Source organism: Labrus mixtus, chromosome 18, assembly GCF_963584025.1.
Source record: "Labrus mixtus chromosome 18, fLabMix1.1, whole genome shotgun sequence".
In the NCBI taxonomy this organism is placed as follows: domain Eukaryota; kingdom Metazoa; phylum Chordata; class Actinopteri; order Labriformes; family Labridae; genus Labrus; species Labrus mixtus.
Window position 1 is genome coordinate 10,648,564 of NC_083629.1, and position 26,190 is coordinate 10,674,753.

Here is a 26,190-nt window from a genome sequence, read left to right on the forward strand (position 1 = left end):
AATGTTTTTTTGGTAAAGTCATTTGTCTTTATGATAAAAAATAAACTACTTTTAAATGGGCTTTTCCTCTGGAGGGTCATTTTTAAAATCTGCACTCAAAGAGGAAATATGAATCTGAATATCCAGGTCATGTTTATCTATGACATCTTTCCCCCAGGCTGGTGATTTATGCAAGTCACCTGCAGTCCCCCTTCCTTACTGCCTCCTGCCACACCTAGGTCCTCCCCTGCACCCTCATGTTTGATTGATAGTGACTTACTACGCCATGGGGAGATAAGCATCCCAGCTGAGCTGCCAAGGCTGGAGCTCCAGCCTCAGCTTAAGTTTGTCCATGACAAGGACGTTACAGGGAGAAAGACAGATGGTGGGAGGGAGCAGAGCGGAGCGTGGCCTCAGCATCAGATGTGTTTTAAATAACTTTGACAGAGGAGTTTGAGCCATCTCTCTGGGCTTGAGCTAATCTGATGTGAGAGGATGCCACACTGAGGCTGATAGGACACAGAGATAGAGGAGGGGAGAGGGCGGCTGAGGGAGGCATGGGGGGGGGGAAAGGGAAAGGGTAATAGAGGTGCTCACTCAGCTGGTGGGAAATCTGCCCTCTTCATCTTTTCATCTCTCCAGCCTCTCTCTTTCTCACTATGCCCCTGCTTCCCTCACCCAGTTATATCCATTTACCACCAAGCCCCGGCTCTCCTCATCTGTCTCTTTCACACTTTGCGTCACGCTCCCTCTGGCCTCCCTCCATCTTTTTCTCCGTCGTCCCCTTCACCCACAATCTCCCCACCACCACCACCACCTCCACCACTCCCTCCCTCTGTCTTTCACAGACGATTTAGGAAGTCACAGCCTCTCCCTTCCATTTATGAAATTGCTCATGTTATTTCCTGCCCCCTCTCATCCCCCCATGCCCAGCTCTCCCTCATAAGTCTTAGTGGATTCATCCTCTCTCCGCTGATGCTCCCCAAACAGCCCAATCCTCCACCCAGAAAACACACAGCTCAGTGGACAATGCTCTTAGAAAAAAAAAAAAATCATCCTGAGGGTAATATTCTCAGACAGCAAGACTAGCCCCTGACACCACGACCCGACAAAACACAGAGCATCCATTCTTAATCCCCAACCAGTGGCCTCTTGTTTACTCCATGGCCCTCTGGCCACTGTAAAAAGGCACATGCTGCCCCATTTTTCCCGTGGCTGTGTCTTTTTTTTATGGCTTATTGCTCTGGGGCCATCGCTGTTATGAACGTTGTCCGAGTGTGGGTGTAGAGAGAGGGATTTACAGGGCCTCAGAACATTGTATTCTTCACATAATGGTGAACTACTGCAACTCTTTCAGTGTTTTGCAGACTATAGCAACAGTATGGAATTACTTATTTAAACAGGGTACAGAAATGTTTTGAATAATACTCAAAGTTTCTGACCTGAGAAATGAATATGGCCTCTAGAAGTTAAGACCTTTCTCTTCTCTGTTTAGGTTTCTTTGAACTCTTGTGGAAAATATATTTAGCTCTTTAGCTGCGGTTTGTACACCAGCTAGCTGCTAGCTTATGTCTGCTCTCCTAAGCTAAACAGAAACATACTGTTTCAGGGAATTAAGTTGCTGGGAGAGGTGAGAGTATGCCAGCCCAGCAGTTTCCCAACATCTAATAAACCCCCTTTAATTTTTTAGATCATTTTCCCTTTTGTCCAATTCAAGATGTTTGTGGCAGAAAAAAACTCAATCCAGAGGTGCTTTTCAGCACTGTGCATTCAGTGTCTTGTTTACTGCACAAAAACATGCAGTGAGCTGGCAAAATGCAATTGTTCGTTTCTCGTGTTTCGTGTTTCGTGTTTGTTGCAAAAATAAGCCTCGGGAAAGGTTTAAAAGGAGACTCAAAATGTAATTTTTTCCTGATACTGAAAATGTATTGTAGCCTTTCTGATCCCTTTGTATGTCACTTGTTTCACACTTTCACAAAAATCTGTGAAAGCACATATGTGTATGTGTGAGCACAAACAGCCAATTGTTTCACTCTTTGCATCAATAAATTGACGACTTTATCCGGAGATTCTCCTGCCCTCCCAAAAAGTCAGAGTGACCTGATGTGAGAATGCAGCAGCTTATATTCAAGAATTCACCTCAAGCGAGTGGGAGGGGGTGGTGATCTTTGTATCCTGTGACCTGTGCAGGGTGCATAGAGTGTATGCACACGACCAGTCTTAATGCACCCAATTAAACAACTGCATTATGTTTTCTGTTCTTCAGTATGTTCTTCCCCTCACTATTTTCTAATCACAGCATATTGCAGACTCTGTTGCTTTTTACATTTAATAACTATCATTAATAACCTCAATGTTTTTGCCCTTGGTTATAAGAAATCCTTCTGGACACTTAGCCAAAAATGTCTAGCTTGTTAGCTAGCTTACAAAATAAAATTGGAAGTTTAAAAATTGTTGAGATTTAAAGCATAATTAAAAAATGTTATGCCAAGGCTAGACACATTTCAAATTTAGAATAATAAAAAAATCGACATTCACATTTAAAGGATGTGTTGGTGTGTTCATTGTGTGCATTTAACCTTACTTACATGAAGGATGCATGTGCACTGAATCTGTAATATGTGGTTACAAGCACACACAAATGTGTTTTTCAAGTAAGAGAGTGATGAAGAGCAGAGGAGACAGAGAGCCAGACAGAAGGAAGTGGGAATGAGTGTCAAGTGGTGAAGAAAAAAAAAAATTCAGGGGAGCCTTGATGGTGCTTGGCTTGCTGTCGGGGAGTGAGAGATGGCAGTGTAAGGGAAGGAGAGAGATTGAGTGAAGGGTGAGTGTGTGGGGGGGGGGGGGGTAGAATGTGGCGGCCTGTCCTTGTGCCTCCTCCACTCCTCTCCCCTCAGCCTTCTCCTCTCTCCTCTCAGCCTGTTTCTGGCTCATTACCCCCTCCGCCAGCAGACTTCTCCCTCGGCGGCAGTGAAAAGAACTGTCCTCTCTCGCTCTCACCGACAGCCGCAGCCTGAGCACTGCCCTGCCCTCCTGATATTAATCAACACACATACACACACACACACACACACACACACACACACACACACACACACACACACACACAGACACACTCCTTCAGGCTCTCCCCAGCGAGCTCCTCTGACGGACAGGCTGGTGGGCAGCCTTCTCTTCTCCTGGCCCTCACTTGCAAATGAGACATCCAACCCCTCGGAGAAGCAGGGGAGGGACAGGATATTAGAAAAGTTTTATTGGGAGGAAACTTTGTTTTTATTATACGATCTAGTATGAGTGGCTGTGGGAGGATTTGCTAAATGTGATTGGTGCTGTTAGGTGCTTTTATGTTTCCTTTACATGCTGTAAAATTAGTTGAAAAAATAAAAATATATGCGTTAAATATATTACATAGTGGAGGGTCCCCATCCCTCAATACATATGCTAACAATAAACCCCCTTATTCTTTTTTGGTGCGACAAAAAAAAAAGATAATATTTGCAGGAACGAATTATGAGTTAGCCAGGAACACCCTAACCCTTTATACCTCCTGTCTATGTCATGCTTCTATAAGTCTTAAAACCAAGTCAAAGGCTTGTGTGTAAAGCTGGCCTGCTCTCCAAAGTGCTGTAGTTTGTTTATTGCACGTTGACATTTGTTGCCCAAAGATATCACAGAGCACCCGTCTCTTCCTTGCCTACCCTGATTGCCCTCTCTTGAAACCTGTGCCTGCTGACAGTGTGCCAGGTGTGCCCATACCCAGGAGACATGCCCAGTGTCACGGAGCAAAGCAGGCTCACATTGGCCGTGAAGAGGGGCACAAAGCCAGCTCGGCTGCGGCATAACTTAAGGGGGGGGGGGGGGGGGGGGGGGTCGCGTAGAAGCTCCTCGGTGTGGGTATTTGTGACATTAGCTGGCTGCCTTCCCTCTCCTCTCGGCAAAGCTCGCTGCCCCGGCTTTGCATTCAAACACTGACTGGGTATGTGACCCTGTGTCCAACTGACATATTTCCTGGCAGGGAGTCAGAATATGAAATGATCGTATTATTCAAGTCCTACCTTTGACATTGTCTGTTAGCTGCTCAGCAGGCAGCACAGACAGAGCTGCAATCTTGCAGGACGTCCACCTGAGGCAGTGTGTCTGTGAAGACAAATCAGGAAATCCAGCATGCCTCTCTGGTGCTGTTACACAGCATCATTCAAAACAAAGAGTATCCACTATGTCTCTCTCCTGGCTAATATCTTAGCTTCCACTATTGGGTTGCTGTCTCATGGGTGTTTCTCGAGTCTTCTTTTTCTGATGAGTGAAGCTGGACACTGGGGAGTCTTGTCTCCTCTTTCAGGCAGACTATGCAATTTAAACCTGCCTCAGGCATGTAGATATTACTCCCTGGTGAGATGGCTGAAAATTAATGGAAATTGTTTTAGTGGAATCATTATTAACATTCTCCTTTAGATGCCCTTTTGTCATTTCAGCCCTGTCGCCTCTGCTGTTTTATTCTCACGCTAATTTATGCAGCCGTTGACATTCCTGTCGGTGTGTGAATGTGCTGGGAAATGTGAATAATCACACTAATAATTAGTAATTGCTCTGTCACATCAGTGGGCATATATTTTGGCATTAGAAGAATATCAATCATGCATTTATTAGCTGTTGTTTTTCCTCTTATCTTCATTGCCATCGTTTCTGCTTTTAGCATCAAGTAGGTGATTCTTATGATTTTCTGCCACTGTAGGAACTGCTAAAGCACAGAGGAGAGAGGGTATTGAATTTTTTCTTCTAATGTCTAAGAACACTTCGTTGTACTCTGGTATAACATAGCAGATACACTCTTCTCTGGAACCAGGAAATCACATTCCCTCACACATACGACTCAATTTCACAGCCCCAACTGGATTTAGAGGACTCTTTACTCCGGGCTTGCGCAGGAAAAGGGTAAATATCACCCTTGTTCCTGGTACCGGAAAATCTGCTATTTAAATGGGGAGTAATATAACTGACATTTTCCAGCTCATTATGCAGCCCCTGACCTTCACGATGTAAGTCTCGGATACTTCTCTGGCAAAAGGCAAGGCCGGGTTCTCCCTAATGGGAGATGTTTGACCTTGTCAGGAACTAAGGGGAGGTCAGGGATGAAGGAGGCCCTAATCGGCCCAAGAGAGAGGGACACAATGGAGGACCACCTACAACAACGACCAAGAACGTTATAACACTCTAAACAGCAGCTGAGGTTGTATGAGTCAGATCTGTAGCACCAAAAACTTTAAAAAAATTAACAATTTATTGACACAAATAAGTAAATAATCTCTTTGTTTTTTGGAAAGTGATAACGTTAACGCCTTTAATAAATTTAGTCTAATTCTGAGCTTCAGGGATGATCTACAGCTCTCGAATGTGTATTACATCATCTGGACTTCAGATTTGTGTTTATCTGTTTGTGGCCAAACTGTTGAAGCTTATCACAGACGGATTCAGCTAATCTTCAACTGGCTCTTTGCCTTCATGTCCAACTGTACTTTAAAGACTCAGGATCCCAGATAAATCCATCGCACTCAGTCACCAAACGTAATAGAAAGTAATCATATCGGAAGTCTTTCACGGATTAAGCTGTTTTCAATGTGACTTATAATCTCTTCCATTTGTGTGAACTACAATGATGTGCACTGGGCGCCTGGCAGAGATAATCTTATTACCCAGTTGGCTTTTGTTTTCTGCTGCCTTGCTTTTATTCTTTATTAAAACATTTTGCTGCATTAAACATGCTAATTTGTGGCTGGGCATAATTGGGGTCTGGCATTAAAAAAAAACCTCTCCCCTGTTTGGTAGAAGATTAGGAATTTCATCTACAGGATTATGTATAGAGTACGGTGAAAGCCCATGAAATAGTCTTGCTTTCCATTATTTTAAGCCACTCAAGCTTATTAATGTGATAGAAAAATGTATTATTCCTCACACAGCACCATTGTTTTATGACAAAAAGATGTCAGATGGCAGAAATTTGATTGATGGGATTGGTCGGCTGACTAGTTATTGTCCAATCTGTATGCTTCAAGGCATAAAATTCATCAAGACAGTCAGCTTTCAAACAGACTCAAAAAATGGGCTAATTATTTTTAAGTGTGTTTTCAGGATTGTTAGAAATTGTTAGAAAGCCAAACATTGATTCCCAGAGCTGCGACCACAAAGCTGTCAAACCTTCTTTTCTGCTATAATCACAAAAGAAACAGCAGCAAACCTAGCTTTGGACACCAGAAGTAAGAATGTAAGGCAGATAAAACCGAGCAACTCATGCAGGAATCCTCATTTATCACCAATGGCTTTTCATGAGTCTCAGATGTGGAGAGATCAGAGCCTCAATCTTACTATGAAATGATATCTCACGATATGAAATGATTCCCAGATCTGCTAAAGCAATGTCAAAGAAAGTGCAAAGAGAATATTCAGGTGTCAGTATTTCTGCCACGTTCACCTAGGGGTCTAATAAGTGATCACACAGAAAACCAGGGAATCTCTCCTCCATAATGGTGAGCAACTTTTGATTCTGTGTCAAAACATATTTAAAATTTGAACAGTGCCGTCACTACTTTGGCGTGCCGCTCTCTCCGTGGGGCTTGTCGCAGGAGGCGTCACGGCGTGCAGCTCTAACACACGAGGATCCTTTCATTTTCCTGTCTGACATGTTAACTGTGATGCTACAAAGAGGTTCCATTTTAATTGTTTGGACAGATCACTCAAGGGAGAGGGGGTTTTGATTTTGGTTTTGACAGAATAGGCACAAGGCTCGCTGAGTTACTTTGGTGTTTGTTATGGCAATCCTGGCACCACATTGTATCGATCCTGACTGGCTGTTTGCCTGAGGACACACTTAAGCCAAAGGCCAAGTATTGTCCAACCTTTCAGGTTAGCTATTGTTCAGGGAATAACCTGTAATTGCTGTACCCTTTTCGGATTTGTAAGCAAAAATCCCCTCAATCAAATCTTGTCCTCTGAATCAATTTTTATTGGATAGTCTTTCAGATTGTGGAAATGTATGCAGCAGGCTTAGTGACAACAGGCCATTGATCTATAAGCATAGGTCAACTGTATATGTAATATCTGTATTAAACAAGATGAATAGGCACTTGAGCTGTGCAGTGCAGGCACTTTATGAAATAGGCGAATACTTCGATAAAGCGCAGTCAGTGGTGAGAAATCACCTGTTGATGGCCCATAATGTAAGAGAACATTCTTTTGAATGGGCAGGAAGCGTAATGTCACACAGTCCATTAATATTCTCCTGCTGTGCCCACGTCTTGGCTCTGTGCTCTGGGGGTATGATTAGGGTGACGGACGACGGGGCGATGACACAAGAAAACAACTTCCCCACCTCCCCTATTCTCCTCCCCCACCCCCCTCCCTTTTCTTCGCCTCCCCTCAACCCTTCAACACAACAGCCACAAATTACCCACTTTGCTTGCAATATTATCAGGGCTGATCGTCGGTGTCCGTAATTAGAGTCTTAGTGTCGTCTAGCCTCCATTAGGCTTACAATAGAGCCTGGGAACAAGGCTACTTTGGGCAAATAACATGTTGAGAACACTTGACTTTTGTGAAGAGATAGTGAAAAGCATCTGAGGCCATTATGATCCAAACAGCCTTGAATGGCAGTGTGCTGGGCGACTCTCTGAGAGCCATGGATAGGCAGGCTGTGGGATCATATCCATTACAGAAAACACACGCAAACAAACGCGCAAAAATGCATAGGCTGCAATGACAAGCAGAACGTCTTTATACTCAAACGGTGACAGTGTTTTTCCTTCCTGTGCCTGTATCCCTTTGACAGGGACACAAATACAAATATCATCACACTGCATGCTGCAGCCTAGTGGAGCTTGTATTTCAATCACACAGCGTTAGATAGCTTGCTGCTGAGTTTCCTCCCAGGCTACGGAGAGAGAGAGAGAGAGAGAGAGCCCGCTCTGTATTCTGAGCCCAGGCCCCGTTTGATCTCCGTCATCGCCCCTCTAAGACATCATTGTGTAACACTGTAAAAGCGGACGGCTCCATGGAGCGAAGGAAATATCAAGGAAGTTATTCATAAATATTAGATAAGATCAAAACAGCCAGTTGCTCTCAGACTCTGAGCTCCTGGGTCAAGCCATCCACATCCCTTTGATTTTTCTTCTTCTATTCAGGATGAGCAGGAAGGATTGTGCATGCATTGAAATTGAAGCCCCCCCCCCCCTTAAAAAAACGATGAAAAACAGGAAAATAGGAGCAAACCACATAGAGCGAAATCCTGTTACTAATAAGCCACTAATACATCACAAATCTACTGTTTTGTTTCATTTCTGATCAACACTTTTCATTATTCATAATTTTCTTGTTTTGATTATTGTCCCTAATGCATAGTGCTCCAAACCTGAGGAGATTAATAGGCAGCATTCTCCCAACTCTTCCTCCTCTCCTCCGGAGCTGACACAAATTGGTGAAATATCACTTTGATCATGCCTCCTGAACAACAAACAAAACACAAACCTAATTAGCCTAATTCAAAATCGTTCCAAATGCCTCTGTTTTTTTTTATGAAAGCCTCCCTTCCCTCTGCCGACAAAACGAAGTTAGTTGGACAGGCATCTCTGCCAAATGTGTGTTTGTGTGCAACTTTGTGGGTAACTGAACATATCGGCCCCCGAATGTGTCTTTTGACCTCTGACAGACGGCATGGAGAGCTAGTTGCGGTGACGCATCCATCCTTCTTCCTTAGGACCACTCATGCCAGAATGCTAAACAAAGAAAACATACTTTAGACAGACTATAAGGTTGTAGCAGCAGTTTTTTTTGGTTGTTTAGGAGAGCTTGCTCTGCTGACTCCTGTGTGATGTTAGTCATCCCATCTAGGTTGAAAGGTCAAGTAGCAGGAGAATAATAAAGCTCTGATATATTGCACCACCCAAAAACATAAAAAAAAACGGATGTAAAATCTGCTGATATATTGACTTTAAACTGGATAAATAATCAGTTTTACATTTTGTACATCATATGGCATTGAACTGAAGTGTTGATAATCACACCAACAGGCTTCTGTATAAACTCATGAATATGCTAACTTCTGTATGAAACAAAGTACAAACTGCTCGTTGTTCTGCCACTAATTCACTGTAAAAGTTGATGCAACGTGTCAGCGTCTTTCTGCCAAAGGGGACTTTTCCAAGGGCAGCAATGCACCAAAGCCGTACGGCATTTGAAGTGTTCACTTAACTGCGAGCAGCATGAAGTCTACCTTGCAATGCTAGCAGATTAGCTCGTGTTGCCTCGCTAACATATGCAATGACTGCCGGCGAGCTCTTCCCCATTAGGTTTGCACATCAAAGGCGGAGGGAGAAGTTCTTCACAGGCAGTTAAAAGTGGGCTCAGTGTGGATCTTGTAAATACCGTCTTTGAGTCTGTGCCTCTCAGGGGACACTTCACACACTCCTCAAGTCAGGAGAAGGAAGGGAGGGAGGGAGAGGAGCAGTGACAGGCATCAGAGAGGGCGGAGGGGATGGAGGTATTGGGGGTGGGTGGGGGGTTGTTTCTGAGAGCCCAGTCCCCTGTCACCATCAGGATAGGATCTGTGGATGAAGAAAATCACTCTCCTCTACTCTCCTATCCCCGTCTGTATCTTTCTCTCATCCTCTTCCTCCTCTTCACACTTCACATGATAGCTGACAGTAAAAGTGGAGCATTGCTGTTTTCCGTTTTTCTTTTGAGTCATGTTTTTCATAACACATAAATAGAGCATTCGGCATCCTGGGAATTCTGTGATTCTGTGTTTCAGTATACAGGCGGACACAATAGCATCCACTCTTCTCAAGTGTTGTTGAAAACATTTTATCCATCATAGCCATTTGTAGGGCTCTGGTGAGGCCCTCGACTCTGCAAGGAGCAGAAAGGAATAAGAGATGTGTTTTGTTAGCAGACACACAAACACATGCAGACACGCACATACCGTATGCTCCCAGGCCCATCGTTGCCTGGTTTTGCAGACTGATCAATGCAAATGCTGTTATTTATCCAAGCCTGAAATGAAAAGACTATGGATCAATTTGATGCACTTCCATAGGGTGTGCTCACAATGGCTGGCTAGCTTTTTGTCTCAACTGCACTTCTCTTCTTCTCCTCCCTAGCCATCCACCCCTCATCTTAAACAAGAACCCCCCCCCCCCCCCCCCCCCTTAAACATTACTAATGCAAAATACACTACCATGCTCCCTCTCACGTACACAAACCATCATCCAGGCATTCTCTTTATGCACGCTCCTTCTCTCTTTCTCTTTCAAACACACCCACAGTGTGACACCGGGGCTGCATCCGTCTGAGCTGTGTGTATCTCTGTGTGCGTGTGTGTGTTTGTGTGTGTTTTGGGCTGACCCACTTTCTGTGCTTGGCCAGGCTTGTGCTGCTGCTGCTGTCTGCTGTGCTGTGCTGCTAGGGGGAGATCCCTGCAGACTCGCTCGGAACAGACTCCAGCTCTCTTCCTGACAGACACTCACCGTGGCATGTTATCCCCCCGCGGATTGGAGACCTCTGCCTCTCTGCCTCTGTGTGTATGCGTGTCTATGTGCGTGTGTTTCAGATCCACCTTGATGCAGATGCACAAATGAATACACACAATAAAGCATGCACATGGATGCACATGTATTAACAGCATTCTTACCAGTGCACACAGACACACTCACACACATATGCAAAGCACATACCATCCCAGATCTGTATATTTTTAATTCCATCCACCCTCCTCCGGCTCCTCCTCCTCTCTTCGCTGTGTTTGTCTGGAGTTATTGTTTCAATCTTGCTGCATCAGGGGGCCCCTGAAGGTTATAAATTAAACATAAATGCAAATGCGCTGAGCCATTGCCCTCCTCCACCTCCCTCCTCCTGCACACACTCAAATATACACACACACACCCATCCTTGCCATTCAAACAGATCAGTGTGTCTGCGAATTAATAGGAGAACAGTGGGCTTTTTTTAATGAGCGAGAGAGGGAAATTAGAGTTGCAAAGCCACAGCGCACACACCCAGAGCTGCAGCCGAGGCAACGGCTTGAAAAGCCGGGCGCCATCATAGAATATGCTAATGCTCCAGGTCCCCTCACTGTCAGCCTTAGTGTTGCTCTAGATGAGATCAGAGCCGAGTCTTTGATCTGGGACACTGATGGGAGGCAGAATCGTCATGTGCACAAAGTACAGAGAGCAGAATGGGTGTGGACCAGGCTTGTTCTAATCAGAAAAGGTGTACACTACCAGTGATGAATCTCTTACATGAAGAAACTCTGACCATTTAGCTTCATCGATTGAGACAACGGCTTCCATTCTATCAGTGTGTAGGTGATAGACTGAATGCAGTGTGTCCTATAGATAAATAGCCATCTGCTCCTGTTGATGCTATAGGCTGGGCCTGAGACTACTTAACAGTGCACACCATAGAGACTTTGTTGTGAGACCATAAGAATGGTACAGCTTTATTCTCTGCCATATGGGCTCATAAAGCCAAACATTCAGGAAGGGGTTTCTAGGGATGTCACTCGCTTGTATTTGTCTCCAAACACCTAGCTTCTGTTTTGAAAGGTGGGATAAGCCTCTTGCTTTCATGGAATAACATGCATTTGTGTCATTTTTCAATCTTTAAGGAGACCTTCCACAGTGTGCATCACATGTATACATTTTCAGAAACAGCCTTCCTACTCAGATCTGTTCTTCCTAACTGTTTCTGCTTGTAATTCTTTGTACATTTATTTATAGTTTAAAGCTCTTACTTGTACTTACACTGCATCTCCAGCAGGGGTCTTACCATTGTCATGTACACAGCTTCATAGCAAGTCCACTTTACATTAAGTGTAATGCAGAGTGAATTATGATCTCTTTTTCCACAAATAAGTGACCTTAAGCATTCTTTAGGTGTTAGAATAATACAGTCAGCATTATACTCTTGTCTTTATTACTACACTAGCTTCTTTCTTATCCTAATCACATTTTTCCCACCGCCGCCAGTCATTATTATTATCATGGCCATCTTCAGCACAACTCTCATCCCCAAAATCCTTCTCTTTCCACTCCCCCCCCCCCCCCCTTCCCCCTCTCCCCTCCGCCCATCTTTCATCCGCAGCTCCCTCTGTTGATCAAATGCATCTGATCTCATCAAAGCAGACCCTCTGCTTATTCAAGTCCCAACAGACACCCCAGCTTCTTTACTAAGCACTATTTTACATTCATGTTTGAATACCACTGATAGGATAGCATATCTTGTAGACTTTGGTTTTGTGTGGTCCTACACTGCAGCCAGTGGTAGATTTTTTTTTTTAACTTCCTTTTTTATTTCATTATCATTACAGACAGGTTACTCTCTGATAAAGTAAATCCAATGAAAGAAAATTAAAGAACGTAGACTTTTATTTAAATAAGACCCTAATGAAGAATGCCTTAAATAGTCATAGTAGTCGTATTACATTCCTATGGAGACTTATCTTAAGCATATAGTGACCTCATCCTACTTAATAGCGTTTTTTATCTGCTATCACATGTAATGGTCCTGTAGAATATGATGTACTTTATGATGTGTGATATTTCAATGGTTTCCCTCTTATTAGTCGAGATGGCTCTTTGTTAAAGGGGAACATTATTCCTTTTCAAACAGAATATAAGTGATAGGAGCGCGTGGCAGGGGGGTGGTGGGGGAGGGGGGTGGGGGTGAACTCTGTGGTGCAGATATTACAACATCATAGCTGCTATAAAGTGTGATTACATTCTTATTCCGATGGCAACATTATTGCACACAGCTTGTGGTTGCGTGTCCGACTCCTGTCAGAGCTGCAGAGAACTGGCTTGAGCCGAGGGACGGAGAAGGGTGGGAAGAGGGAAAATCAGACCTGGATAACTGTGGAAAGTCCGCGTGGAAAACTTCACATTGGTTGGTGTTTTTGTGGTCTATTTGATGGATCCGTGTGGAGTATAGGAGGAATGTTCGTGCGTAAAAAAAGGAAATGCCCGATTTCCCACGGTTATTGTTTGCTTTAAAAACAATACAGCCTGCATTTTGAAATCTTTACTGGGGTAGTTTAAGGATCGTTGGAGATGCCGTTATTAAAATAAATATGGTTCAGATGGCAGTTGGGGGATGAATGATGTGTGACGATAACGTCACATCAGTGTAGCCTACATTTTTTTAATGGGAAATGAACCTGCAAATCATCGTAAAACACAGTAAGATCGACACACGGCGCGCTTGATGGCTCGCTACTCCAGTCCGGATTTTCCATGTGAGGCACGCCGGAGCCCTGGAGGTGGATAAGCTGGTAGAGCCCGCTCTCTCTCATGCCATGCTGGGCCACAAGGGCTCCGGGAGACGCTGCTACATATTACCGAGAACCGGGATGGAGGAGAGGCGGAGGGGGGAAGCAAAAAAAAGTTTCTTTTAAACCTGACAGAGAAACTTTCAACATGAAGCCTCACTGACGCACCGTTTCAGCACCACCACAGCAGCACCAGCGCCACAACACAGCTTGCTTTTCCTCTGAATCTATTTTTTTTTTCACCTCGCAGCTTGTGTTTTTCTTTCACTCTCGTCTTATTTTCTGTGCGCACGGCTGGTCGGGGCTTGCTGTCACTGCGCGCTGAGATGTTGGAGTGACCATGGCTGCGCAAGTTGCTTCGGCTCCGACCAGAACTAATAACAAAAATAAGAAATTATCCAGTGGTTTGGGTCCGGAGCTCAATTCGGGGAAATCCGGAGGAGGAGGGACCCTTCAGCGGACTGGACCGATGCTGGGTTCCGGAGATGGGACTCTGAATAATGTAGACCATCATCGCCGAAACGAGCTCAACATGGTTCATTCAACTTCCACGACTCTTAACGCTACGGACGGACACGATAAGGATGGGAATAACCTCGCGTCCGCCCCGGCTTCGACTAATTCAAACACTTCGATGGAAGCGGGTTTGATCGCGAACCACAAGCTGAAATTCATGGGGAGCGGAGATCCCCCTCAGTCTCAACCGCCGCCTCAGCAGCAGCAGCAGCCGCCGCCGCAATTCGGCCAATTTGCGCCACATCAGCAGCGACAGATCCAAAGTAACAACACCGCCAATAACAACGGCCAGGGGCCCCGCGGGGACAGGGGTATGGATCACCAACACCACGGTGGCAAAGAGAACCTGTTGGGGGGCCAGGGGGAGCCACAGCAGCAGCACATGCCAGGGAAAGGTGAGGGGGAGCTCACCTGTAAACCCGCGGAGAGGATGATGGGCAGCAGGTATGAACACTCCAACTTGGGGCCAATTAGTAACAACTCTGAGTTTAATAACAACTATTACACTCCAAGGCCCTGTTACGATCAACATGGCGGACAGCAACAACAAAGCAGTGGGATAGGGATAACGCACTCCTCGGCACATAACAGCATGGAGAACTCCCACGAAGCTGGGTACCACAACAGCCAGTACAATCAGTACCCAGCATACCGCGCAGGCTACGGCGGCGGGGCCTACGGGATGATGGGCCCTACAGGGTGCAGGCAACCTGGAAACATGATGATGGGCAGCAACTCCTCGGCGAGCCACGGCAAGTCTCCCATAGGTGCTGCTCCGGGTGGCTTTCAGAGGTTCCCAGGACAGACTCAGCAGCAACAGCAGCTTCCTTCAGGGGCTACCCCGACCCTAAACCAGCTGCTTACGTCTCCAAGCCCTATGATGCGGGGGTATGGGGGTGCGTATCAAGACTACAGCGGCTCTACGGCGCAGCAGCAAGCTGGTATGGGCCTTGGGAAAGGCGTGGGCCCCCAGTATGGAGCAACATCGACCCACGGCTGGGGAGAGCAACAGAGGAACCATCCTCACTCAATGAGTCCAGGAAACGGAGGGCAAGGCCTCGGCAGGTCACAGGTGAGTTTGTGGAAACTTCTATGCCAGGCGCTCGGGTGTGCATCAGTGAACTTTGGTTACACAAAGCTGATCTCACGATTAGGCCATGTGTTGTGCGTTTGTGTCTTGACAACAAAAACAGACTGTGCGCCTCTGACACGGCCATGAAGTGTTGAATCTTGTGCATTCTACACAAAATGACATGGATTCATATTTTCATACAACACGCCTTTGAACTTGCGCAACTCCGATTTTTGTAAACTTGTTACATAGCTTATTTAAACCTACCGGCCTCAATATGAAAAGGAAGGGAGATTTCCGTATTTTCTTCATTAGGGCTTCATTATTATCCAGGCTACTAATGACTCAATTATAATTCATTTATTAAATCGGAGGGTGCATTTACATTTTTATATCCCAATATCCCAGTTGTGCTGCTCTTTTTTTTTTTTTTTTTTTTTTAAGTTATTTGTCTTTTGTTTAAACCGGTGGATTTAAAAGCTAAATTCAAGCTGGCCGTGTTCACCTCTCTGCCGACGTGGTGTCAGACACGTTGCGAAACGCCCTGTTCAGAGGACGTTCTGTGTTCGCTGCGCTCCTTAAGCAGAAAAAAAATCCTCTAAGAATTAAAAAAAAAAAAAAGGGATTTTAAACCTCCTTTATTACGTTTATTATCTCTTTATGTGTAACTGATTTGAAAACTAACACCGACACCTCGGCCGTTTTAAAGCCTGTTTGTCCGTGTCGGCGCGCTCCGTGTGGAGACTGAACGCTTCTGTGCGCCTCGTTTATTCTCCTGCTGCTCAGTCAGAGTTTGAATAGTGGAGGTAAACTGGCTGAAAGCCCTCCGTTCTCCCTGCTCACTGTTGACACCCAGTCTGCCATCTGATTGGCTCCCCGTGGCCCCGCTGGGTAGACTGAACAAAAAAAAAAAAAAAGTCTTGAAGGGATGTAGTGATGCTGCATTCATGGCTTATGGGGATACTCCACTCTTGGAGGACATCCAACTTGATAATTGAAGTTTTATGAAGGTTCAGGGAGCTTCTGATAATTATTCTAAGAATTTTCTAACACAGAATACAATTTCAAAACAGTACAGTGTAAGCTTTAAGTGACCAAAGGAAATAGATAATGTGTTTTTTATTTTATTTTATTTTAAGATTTGAATTATGGTCATATTAGTTTAAAATGTACATTTTTTTGCAAAAGTTTGCAAAATTGTCTGACACAGTTTTTTATAATAGTGATGATTATTTAATAAATCTCTTAAAACGAAGCCAACATTTAAAAAAATATATATTTTATTTAGAAACAAAGTTTTACACAAAAACCCCTGCAGACTGACCTGTGCTGGACATTGCTCCTGCTGCGGTTTGAACGCTACACCTGAGGACAGCGCAGTGGACACAGTTAAGGGACAGAACAAAGTGTTACTAATTGTTCAAGTCATTATTTTTCTCTGTTTTTTGGGACCCGCACTCAAAGATCTCTGTGTGTCCTTCGACCCTGAGCTGAAACACTGATGTGTCAAGAGAGTGTACACCTGCAGCCAGGGGAGAAAGTATCTGTCAGTTCAGAACATTTCCCCAAAACTTAAACAGTATTTCATCAGAAGAGATATTATTCTGTGCCTGTTTTTGCTGCTTTGAATTTTTTCGCACTGCTGGATGGCACATCTGGACGACTGGAGGGCAAGGTGGTTCAGCACATATACTGTGTGCCTCTCATGAAACAAAAGCACTTCATTAGCCTGCATTGTTTCAATCAAAGGCAATTTGCGTTGGATGCTGGGGAAATGAAGTGAACGTTTTAGCGTAGGAGGGTTTGCTGTATTGATTGTATCAAAATTATTCACTGATAAAATGGTCACTAGAAACGTAAAGAAATGTCACTCTTTTCCGCAGTTATTTTAACTGATGATGTGCAGATTAAGTGATAAAATATACTGAATACAATTAACAGCATATCAGTCCCAACATACAGTTACACGATCCAGATTATACAACTCATATTCAGCTTTGTAGTGCAGATAATTTAAATAACCAGCCATCACCAAATATAAAGCACAATTTTTTTTCCCAGTGTTTTAGACTTTTGGAGTAAGGGCATGTGCTGCCATGTTTTTTTCTCGACTGTATCAACATTTCAGCAGCAGTATATTCACGCTACAAAAGTCCTATGTTTAATTCATATTGAAGCGGCAGCGCGGCTCTCCTGTGCACTGACAGGCTGTGTGAGAAAGGCGAGCGGTGTAGTGCATAATACTGCTTCCAAATTGGCCCCGTGATATGACTGCGCTTCACTTCAGAGTGTGTTTGGTCGGAGCACGCCTCTGTCACCTGTTGGCACAGTTTCTCCTCTTTCAAATTCAATTTCCCTCCCCACTGCCTCTCTTCAGGAGCGCACTGTGAGCGAAACGAGTGCACCTCATTTACACCGCTGTCTCCCCCCCTCACACTCACTTGTCTGGCCACTCACCAGAATGAAGACAGTGTATGTGTATGTGCGAGCGTGTGTGCGCTTTGGTGAGATTATTTAGCGGTGTGCATTAAGTCTGCCCTCTTGTTAAAATTGACATTGTCCTAGTTTTTTAAATTACTACGGCCTCTTTGACTGAGGAACATAGAAAAGATAATCAGCGTTCACTTTGTGACTGAATGTTTGTCTGCACATCTACTGCTTTAAATCCAGGCTGCTCTGGCTTAGTGTGCAGAGTAGTGTTTCCTTGCTTATATACGCTGTGTACCTAAAGCAGTTACAACATATGTTCTGTGATAATGACTTATTTAGTCTTACAGAAATGAAGCAGCTTTTTCTGTATATACACAAACTCTATGTGTAACCAAGATCTGCCTGTTATCCACTAATCAGAACACATACAACCGAGAACAATAAAAGTAATTAGTATAGATAATAATGAGGGCCTAGAAAGTTGGAAACTGCTCAGATAATTACAGCAGCAACTCATTTAAAATCTGACCTAATAAAACAAGAATGAATGGATATTTACTGTTTCAACTAATTTATCAGCATTATGCTCAGTGTTTGCCTTTGTTTTTGTATTCTTTACAAATGAAATCAAGGCTCAGTAGTTCTACATATCAAAGACCAGACCAAGTCCCATCCTTGGTAATGTGCTTACCTTGAAACGATTCCTGCTCGCAGTGCTCTCCAGTGCATACTGTTTACATTTCTCTCTTATGAATTATTAGTGTGATACGAACAAAGACTTTATAATAGGAGTAATGCATCAATGTCACATTGTATTATGCGGCTATCTCAGGGAGCCTTGTGCATAGTGATGGGCTTGACTGTGGCTGCTGGAATTTAATTTATGGTTCATGTTCTGCATCGGACGGACAGCCCATGGGGTCTGGTCAGGAAATGGGCACCCAGGTGTGTACGTGTGTGTGTGGGTGCTTATTTTTTATTCTAGGGTGTGTGTCTTTATTTTCTGTGTCCTTGAGTGTGCATCTCATCTCTTGCTGTTTCCCTGTTTAGCCCTTTCGTCAGCAGTAAGCAGTCCAACCTCAACCCCCCCCCCCCCCATCCCTCTGCCAATGTCTCCCTCTACCTCCATTTCTCACTCTCTGCCCTCACCCGTCACGCGTTTGTTTATGTTGTTTTGTTTACATCTCTGTCTTGGCCGGGCAGCGCAGCACTGATTAGCAACACCAGAGTGAAATTTTAATTTGCTCTGTTGCATCCGATAAGGGCCCCGCGCAGCATTTTTCATCTTCTTGGATGAAACACAGAGCCTTCTTAGGTAATTGGCAGGCCGGGGTTATCCCTGGTCTGCATGCGGTTTCAACAAAACACCAATTAATTCTGATTTTTAAAAATAATACCAATAAAAGATAATAAAAATAGTCCATTTGCATCACTGGACATAAGCCCGTGTATTATTAGCCATGTATAAAAATAATTGTAGTTTTTCTCACTGGCCTCACAACAGCCCCTGGAGTCAAAGGTTGATGTGTAAATGCCCTGAAGAAAGGATTTAATTACTGCAAGCGGGGTTGCTTTGGTGTCAGCTGTTTTTTCCGGCTCTGTCTTATCCGAACAGCCGGTGTCAGGAGGGAGCAGAGAAATCAAAACCAAAGCATTTTTGGGGAAGAAAGTTAATCGTGCTTTTGGGAGAATTTAGTTTTTCCATGTGGACCCAGAAGTCTGAGGCTTTCGGATTTGATTTGATAGTCATGTTAGAATTCAATTGCAACCTTATTTAGTCTGTATCAGCAGTTGTGTATTGAATTCATGATGACCATGTTTGAAATCTAATGCGGTTCTCTGGCATTCTGGGATTTGTAGGATTTATCACAGGTGTGATATGGGAGTAAATAAAACTATACATAGGCTATGGAAACAGAACCTTTGTGTCTGTGTGTCAGGTAGCAATTGACTTTATAGTGATCATTCTTTTCAAAGTTAAGAAAACTGACACACCTGTGTTCTGTGAGCTGTCCTTCTATCAGCTGAGGGAAGATCAAAACCAGGCATGTTTAATTTGTCACTACTACCACCAAGAGCTATGCAGCCCGGAGTGCCGATAGCCTAGCCGATAGCCTAGCGCCCCATGTGCGGAGGCTTTGGTACTCGTCTCAGTGGCTGTGGGTTTGGGTCTGACCTCGGTCCCCTTTGCTGCATGTCGTCTTCTTCTCTCTTCTTCCGGCATTTCCTGTCTCTGAATAAATGAGCTACTCAAAAAAAGTAGTAGTGGGGGAATAAGTACTCATCCAATTTTGATATCAGAGATAATAAATACAAACAAATCTTACAGTACCATAACATAAGGTAGTATACTCATTGTGTTGATTGAGCTGTTTCAGAATTATGACTGGATTTTGATAAATGAAGCAAAACTGTGTTCACTTGTTGCAGCGTCTAAATGTAGATCTGATTCTAACTATACTGCTGGTACTTCTATTCATAAACTACACCATAACATATTGTACTTTGTGTGAAAATCTGGTTCTTGCTAGTAACAAAAGCTGCCATTTAATGCATTGAAAAGTGTAAAAGTATCTGGAAATGCATACATAAAGTCTTGGGGCTGGTCAAAAAAAAAGGAACAAATTAATTAATTAATTAATTAATTTTGTTTATTTAAATAATTAATTATCTGTGTCAGTTCTGCTGAAGACTAAAAACAGGGAAAAGCTCTGGTTGGTATTATTATACTCTGGCTATCCATCTTAACTTCTTCATTGCACGTTAAACATATTTATTAGGAAAATGTTTTCTTCATCATTATTTATCTACCTACAGTAACATGCTCCTATTGATATTTCTTACATTTTTTTGTCGTCCCCTGAAACAGTCTACAGGCAAGTGTAATGTCATCAGCTTCAGGTGTATTTTGCTGATGATTTAGTGAATTTTAAATCATCTATATTCTATTCCAATAGGTCACAATTTGCATAAGCCTGCTTGCATTGAGACTGAGCTGATGTCTCCTCTGTTCAAACAGAGACAGAGGGAGTATAGTAGCGCCAGAGATGTAGAAATGTAGGCGATATTTGAAGTGAGTCACATGGAGGGCTGCTGACTTCTGAGGAATGGGCCCGGCCGAGTTCACAGAGACCGGGAAAGAGAGAGAGAGAGAGAGAGAGAGAGAGAGAGAGAGAGAGAATCAGTATCTGAACTCTGGCAAATGTCAGCATAGTTAAAATCCTCTCTCTCTGGATCTCACCCCGCTTCAGCTCTGTGAACGATGCAAGGAAAAAGATGTATTTACGAGTCGCTGGCTTCACACACACACACACACAAATATATCAGTTTTTTTTTCTCTCGGTAGTGTGTGTCTGTGTTTGTGTGTAGCTGGCAGGGTGCCAGGTCTCAAGGCAGTGGGTGCTGTGGTGGCACCCCACACCTCCCCTCACCAGCCTTCCACCGCCACCACCCTGACCTTCACATATGGTAATTAGCCACGTGGAGCTGCTGAATGGAGGGACCCCCCTCCTTCCCCCCTATCCCTGAGGAGGGGGATTTTCATTTTTTTTCTTTTCCTTCTTCTCTTTTTCCTTTCTTTCTTTTTTTTTTCGTTCTTATTTTCTGTTAATCCATATTTATTATCTTGTCTCTTTTATTGCGTTTTTAGTTTAGTCTTTTTTTTTTGTCCGTCTTGTTTTTCTCATATTTTGTTCTTTTTCTGTGTAATGTGCAGCATGCAACTAATTTATATACTTATTAAACAGATGGTCCCCCTTACTATACATTTTAGTTTCACTTTCTCAGTCATCGGCTTTTGTTCTTGCTGTGTTTGCTCCATAAATATACTCTGCTCTTTTATCTGCCTCGTGTCCCTGGCTCTCAGTAGCTGGCTCGGTCTCCCATGGGACCTGCAGTCAGTTCAGAGGTATTTAGACAGCCAGCACATCCTATCGAATATTTATACACTATACTGAATAGATCTGTGGGCCCCTGTGAAACATTGTCCTGCTTATAGTTACTTCTAGCTCCTCTCCTCTCCTCTCCGGACCCAGTAAAGGAGTAAATGATTTAAAAAAATGTAATAATGGGTCAGTCACGGTTAAAATGAGTAATTTTCTGATTGCAGTAATAAATGAAAATTCAAAGAGTCAGCCTGGCATTTTTTAAGATCCAACACAACTCTGCATCACCTTGCTCTTTGTGTAATAAAAGTAATGGTTTGATTTTTGTGCTGATCAAAGAATGGGAAAAGATAATTGACTGATTATCCGGGGAGGCTTTTTTAACACTGTAAAAAGAAGATTGTCGCGTAAAATCTTTAATACTGTTTGACATTCTTTTACCTTGAACTGACTAAAAGAAGTTATCTAAGTTGTAGATTTGAAACAGTTTTCGGGGTGGAGATTCCAAGCACAGAATTGTGTTTTTTAAATCAGACTAACTTTGTAAATGTTCGGCTCAGAAGCATATTTCATAAAAACTTAAAGGAGAAATAAATAATCGTGCACTCAGGTGGAAATGTTTGAGACTTTAGTATCTTTTCTCTCTGATTTTCTTTTTTTAAATGTTACTGGGGATTATGCATGTTTACCCAGAAGGCTATCCATTTATTATGCTTGTATGTATGTGTCTGTGTTCATATATGAATTTCCAATTCCTCCCATATACTCTTCTTACCAGTCTGTGAGCAAATCATCATCTGCAGCTCCGTCATCCATCATTTTACACTTCAAAGCATCTGCACTCTTCTCTGTTTCTAGAATGTACACTCTGCTCTCCAGTCGCACGTCTCTCTGTTTGGTTTGAGTTGATCCTAATCAGCGCTGGCACGATGGGAGCATTTAGCTCAGCTGAAAAAAAAATTCAAAAAACCCAAACAGCACCAGCAAGGCGCTGTCTGTCGTCTGTGAAGCACAGAGGGACAAAAATAGAAAAACAACGGGACACGGACAACACCACAGCTTTCACTTGATGAGTTGTGTCTGTTTCTGTCGTTTGTTTCTATTTCTCTAAGAGCTCCACTTTCTTCCTTTGGTTACACACACATATATACACGCACATATACAACAATGTTTGCGTGTGTGTGACAGAGCTGAAGTGTGGATATGTCAGTGATTTATAGACACCGGTCACAACAGGACACTGGTGGTCACTCCTGGCTGAACACTGCTCAATTTAGATCAGCTTTATCTCAGCAATTTTTGGAGTTTCTTCACACCACATTCTCATCCAAACACATACGCACAGTGGACAAACACACACACACACATGCATATTTGGCACTGCTTATTTGAGATACTATATGTGGGAGAGGATGTTATTTTAGAAATATGTGAGTTAAGTGTTGCAGTGGGTGTGAAGAAGAGATTTTTTATCTTGTTATTTCTCTCTTTTCCTTGCATTGTATACATATGGATAGATGTCTGAGCCAGACTTGTGTTCACCCTCCAGCTTTTCACACAGACCGGATGACCTGGATTAGATGTCAATAACACAACTGAACTTTTATTTTAGAGTTTAAACGTCTTATTTCCTTAAATATTATAATTCCTCCAAAGGATATCAATACTGTTCATGATGTTTGCTGTGTGTGTGTGTGTGCGTGTCTGTGTGTGTGAGTTAAGAGCAGGCCTGAGTACGCGTCTCCCTGCTCAATGAACATCCATAGTTACTGTTGGCTAAACATGCAAAGGTTACTGTAATGTCAGACACATACCAGAGGGGAGTGTGGAATACCACATTACCATAATCCATAGACAAGTGTCCCATTTACAAACATTGGCGTGCCGGGCCGATCGCCACAGGAGCACATGACTTCTCCTTCTGCTGCGCTGCACGGGACTGAAGGGGGAACTGCAACACAATGGCACTTCTCTGACCGAAAGAGGAAATAACCCAGGAAAATGACCAGGTGTCACATTTTAGGCGGGCACAAATTGTGATACCTGAGCGGGAGAACTTTCGTCCGCTCCACCTGAGGCAAAGACGGACAGCTTACATTGCTCACAGTTATGTGAGGATGGTGTTGATGCGTCTGACCTGCTGCCCCCTGGGTATATGTTTCATCTGTCTGTTGTCTGCTGTGATGTCTTCTAATAATGCCTTTGGTAGAGGAGAGATTGGGCTGTGATTTTGCTCAAAATTCCAATTCAACCCCACTATATGGATTTGAGAATCCCTTTCCTGGTCTTTTTATGAAGAGTATATTCACAAGCTTATTTGAATATCATGCATTTTCTAATGCGATAGATACTTTTTTTTAAAGCAATTAATTTCCTTCTTGTTGGACTTATTACAAATACGTAATACAAAGCAACAGCTGCATGATGATATTTATAGCATTCGGTGTTAATGAGATGTTTTATAGTAGTCCAGGCCGCTAACTCGTGCCCTCTCACCCGCTAGGCAGGTGTGTGTGTGTGTGTGTGCTGCCTGTTGGAGAGATTGCAGTGATAATTATGTGTGCATAAGCCGCAGAAGAATCTCTCACAGCATTCTAAGAAATACTGTTTTATATTTACAGCTCAGTTTGACTGTGGGAGTCTGTGCTCTCAGTGTTGTCTTGAGCCATCCATTGTTTCACTCGCATAACGGGTATTTTAATTAGTCTGTCTTTGGAAATTCTCCGTGTGTGATGTGGTTTGCATTGGACACTGCAGACTCTCACAGTTCTATGACACATTTCTCAACTTTTATGTTTTTTTTTTTTTACAAACTGGCTACATTCCAAAAAGCAGCGTCACGTGTGGAAACTTCCGCTACTTCACATTTTCTTCTCTGTATTTTAAAACATAAACAAAAACAACATCCATCTCTACCCTCTCTCTACTCCCCCCCCCAGTCATTTCCAAGTCTCTTTCTGTCTTTTAGATGCAGGTTGTGGGTGACCTTGGCTGGTGACTACAGTGCCTACTCATTAAGTAGTAAAGATGAATGGTTCCATTATAGCAGGGGGAAAAAAACGAGCGGGGCCAATTAGTGGTAATTAACAGCGGAGAGGGCGAAGCGCTCTGGAGGGCACCCTGACCCAACTCTGGAGGGGGCAGAGGGGAACAGTGGGCTGAGTGTTTGGTCCACATTTAGGTATACATATGCAGGAAATTGTGCATTATAGGTGTCTGTATTGATGTTATGTAAAGGCTGTCTATACTGTGGTTTTTAAATCAGTATGTATGTGTAATAAATATGGATGTTCCTTGCGACTAATTTCCCTGAACATAAATTTCAAATCTAACTTTTGACTACTCTAGAAGCAAGAAAACACTCAGAAGACAGAATTAATTGAACACAATTTATCAACTCGGCTAAACAATGTCCAAAAACTAAATTGCGTGTAGCCTATTTAGTTGTTATTTGAAACAGTCCATCACATTCTTTGATAACAAAACTGACGCCTGGAAAACAATAATGTTTTAGATGCAGCTGAAATATGTGACACTTTAGGATGTGCATTACTCTGTCCGGTATGAGTTATTAAGTTGGTTTGCAGAGTGTGCAAACCATTAGCAGTGCTGGCATCAACAGCCATTGGTCCTCCTTGTAGGTTAACCCTCCACATGCCTTTGCTGAATGTGGTTACACGTTGCTCAAGTCAAGTGGTTAAATGCCATTTTGACCTGACACAGCCTACATGCGCGATGCCATCCGTCCACTGTGCTGGTTTACATCCAGGCAGTAGAGCAGGGCGAGCATGCCCACTTACTGTAAGTACAGCCCTGACTAGGTTATGGGTGTCTTCATTACAGCTTAGACGCAACATTTAACCAGCATCGTGGGCCTTTATTAATGAATAAAAAAAGACTCGCAAAGATGACACTGTTTAAACATTTAGTCGACTAATTGTGCACTTCACTTGTAAAAAAACGTAATGGGAATGTGCTAATGTGTGAATATGAGTTTTACGCATACAAGTGGGTGTTTATGGGATGTTTAAGGTTTGCGGGTGTGGGGTGTTTATTACATTAAATCTGTAGGTGTGCATACTTGCAGACATCCCCTGCATGCTGACAGATGGGAAAATCACAGGGGCATTCAGAACGTTCGAGTATTTAGAGGAGACCGGGGTCAACAGCCGGCAACACCTCATTTTGACTTTTGACTCCTGATGTGATGTCACTCCCCCTCCCATAGTCCTTAGCTGTGGCCTGGGAGCTCGTTAGGCAAAAGGTCTGAGCATAAAAAGGCCCTGAAATGCCAAACCAATATACCATCCGCACTAATGAACATTTTCTGATGATTTTAGTTCTTAATTGGGGGATTTTTTTTTGTGCTGATTAGCAGTATTTTAACACCTCAGCATCAAGGAGAAATTCAAGGTTGTTTCATAGAGAGACTCTCTTCCTCTCCTTCTGTCTCTCTCCTTTCTCAGTGGCTGCACTTGATTTATTCACCCCGCCTACCTCCCGTTTTTATCAGTTCTTTGGCGAAATTGTCACAGCCGTGTAATCCTTTGGGTGCCACTAGCTGGGGGACTTGCACATGAGAGTGCACACTGAGAGAGACGGTTGTATGTTGGTTATATTTACAGCAGGTAGACGTGGGTCTTGTGTCCAACATGGACATCCTGGCAAGTGGATAAAGCACTGCTCGATATAACAGGGAGTAAGGCTGTGTTGTCACTTAAACAGACATGCTAGAGTTGGCAGTTAGTGAGAAAGAGCATTTGGTGACGCTGGATATTTTTTAGATTTTTAAGGTATTTTGTAAAGTGCTGGCAAAGTGCTTCTTTCAGAGCCCCTGAAATTGCAATGCCTGGTAAATGGATGGTTTGAGGAGTATACAATGTATTAGAAGTCAATTGTGCATGGGAGGGCCTATTTTCCATATCGCTAGCTGAACAAGTGTGTTGGATGTCTGTGGGTATGTGTGTGTCACTGTTGCGTCCCTGCTTCTGTGGCACACA

At 43.4% G+C, this 26,190-nt stretch overlaps 2 protein-coding genes across 6 annotated transcripts in view; one reads left to right on the forward strand and one right to left on the reverse strand.

The window, feature by feature from the left end:
• The window catches only part of si:ch211-195o20.7 (cytospin-A), a 404,502-nt gene that overhangs the window by 300,832 nt on the left and 77,480 nt on the right, over positions 1–26,190 (reverse strand). The gene's annotated exons all lie outside the window — the stretch shown is intronic.
• LOC132993457 (AT-rich interactive domain-containing protein 1B-like) overlaps positions 12,882–26,190 on the forward strand; it is a 173,160-nt gene continuing 159,851 nt past the window's right edge. For 3 of the 5 annotated variants that reach the window (XM_061063318.1, XM_061063321.1, XM_061063322.1), the window contains exon 1: positions 12,883–14,876. In XM_061063318.1, the coding sequence (XP_060919301.1) occupies positions 13,629–14,876 (1,248 nt within the window). In that variant the 5' untranslated portion in view covers positions 12,883–13,628. Of the gene's footprint in view, positions 14,877–26,190 lie in introns of all 5 variants that reach the window. The other 2 variants (XM_061063319.1, XM_061063320.1) reach the window with 1 other exon arrangement.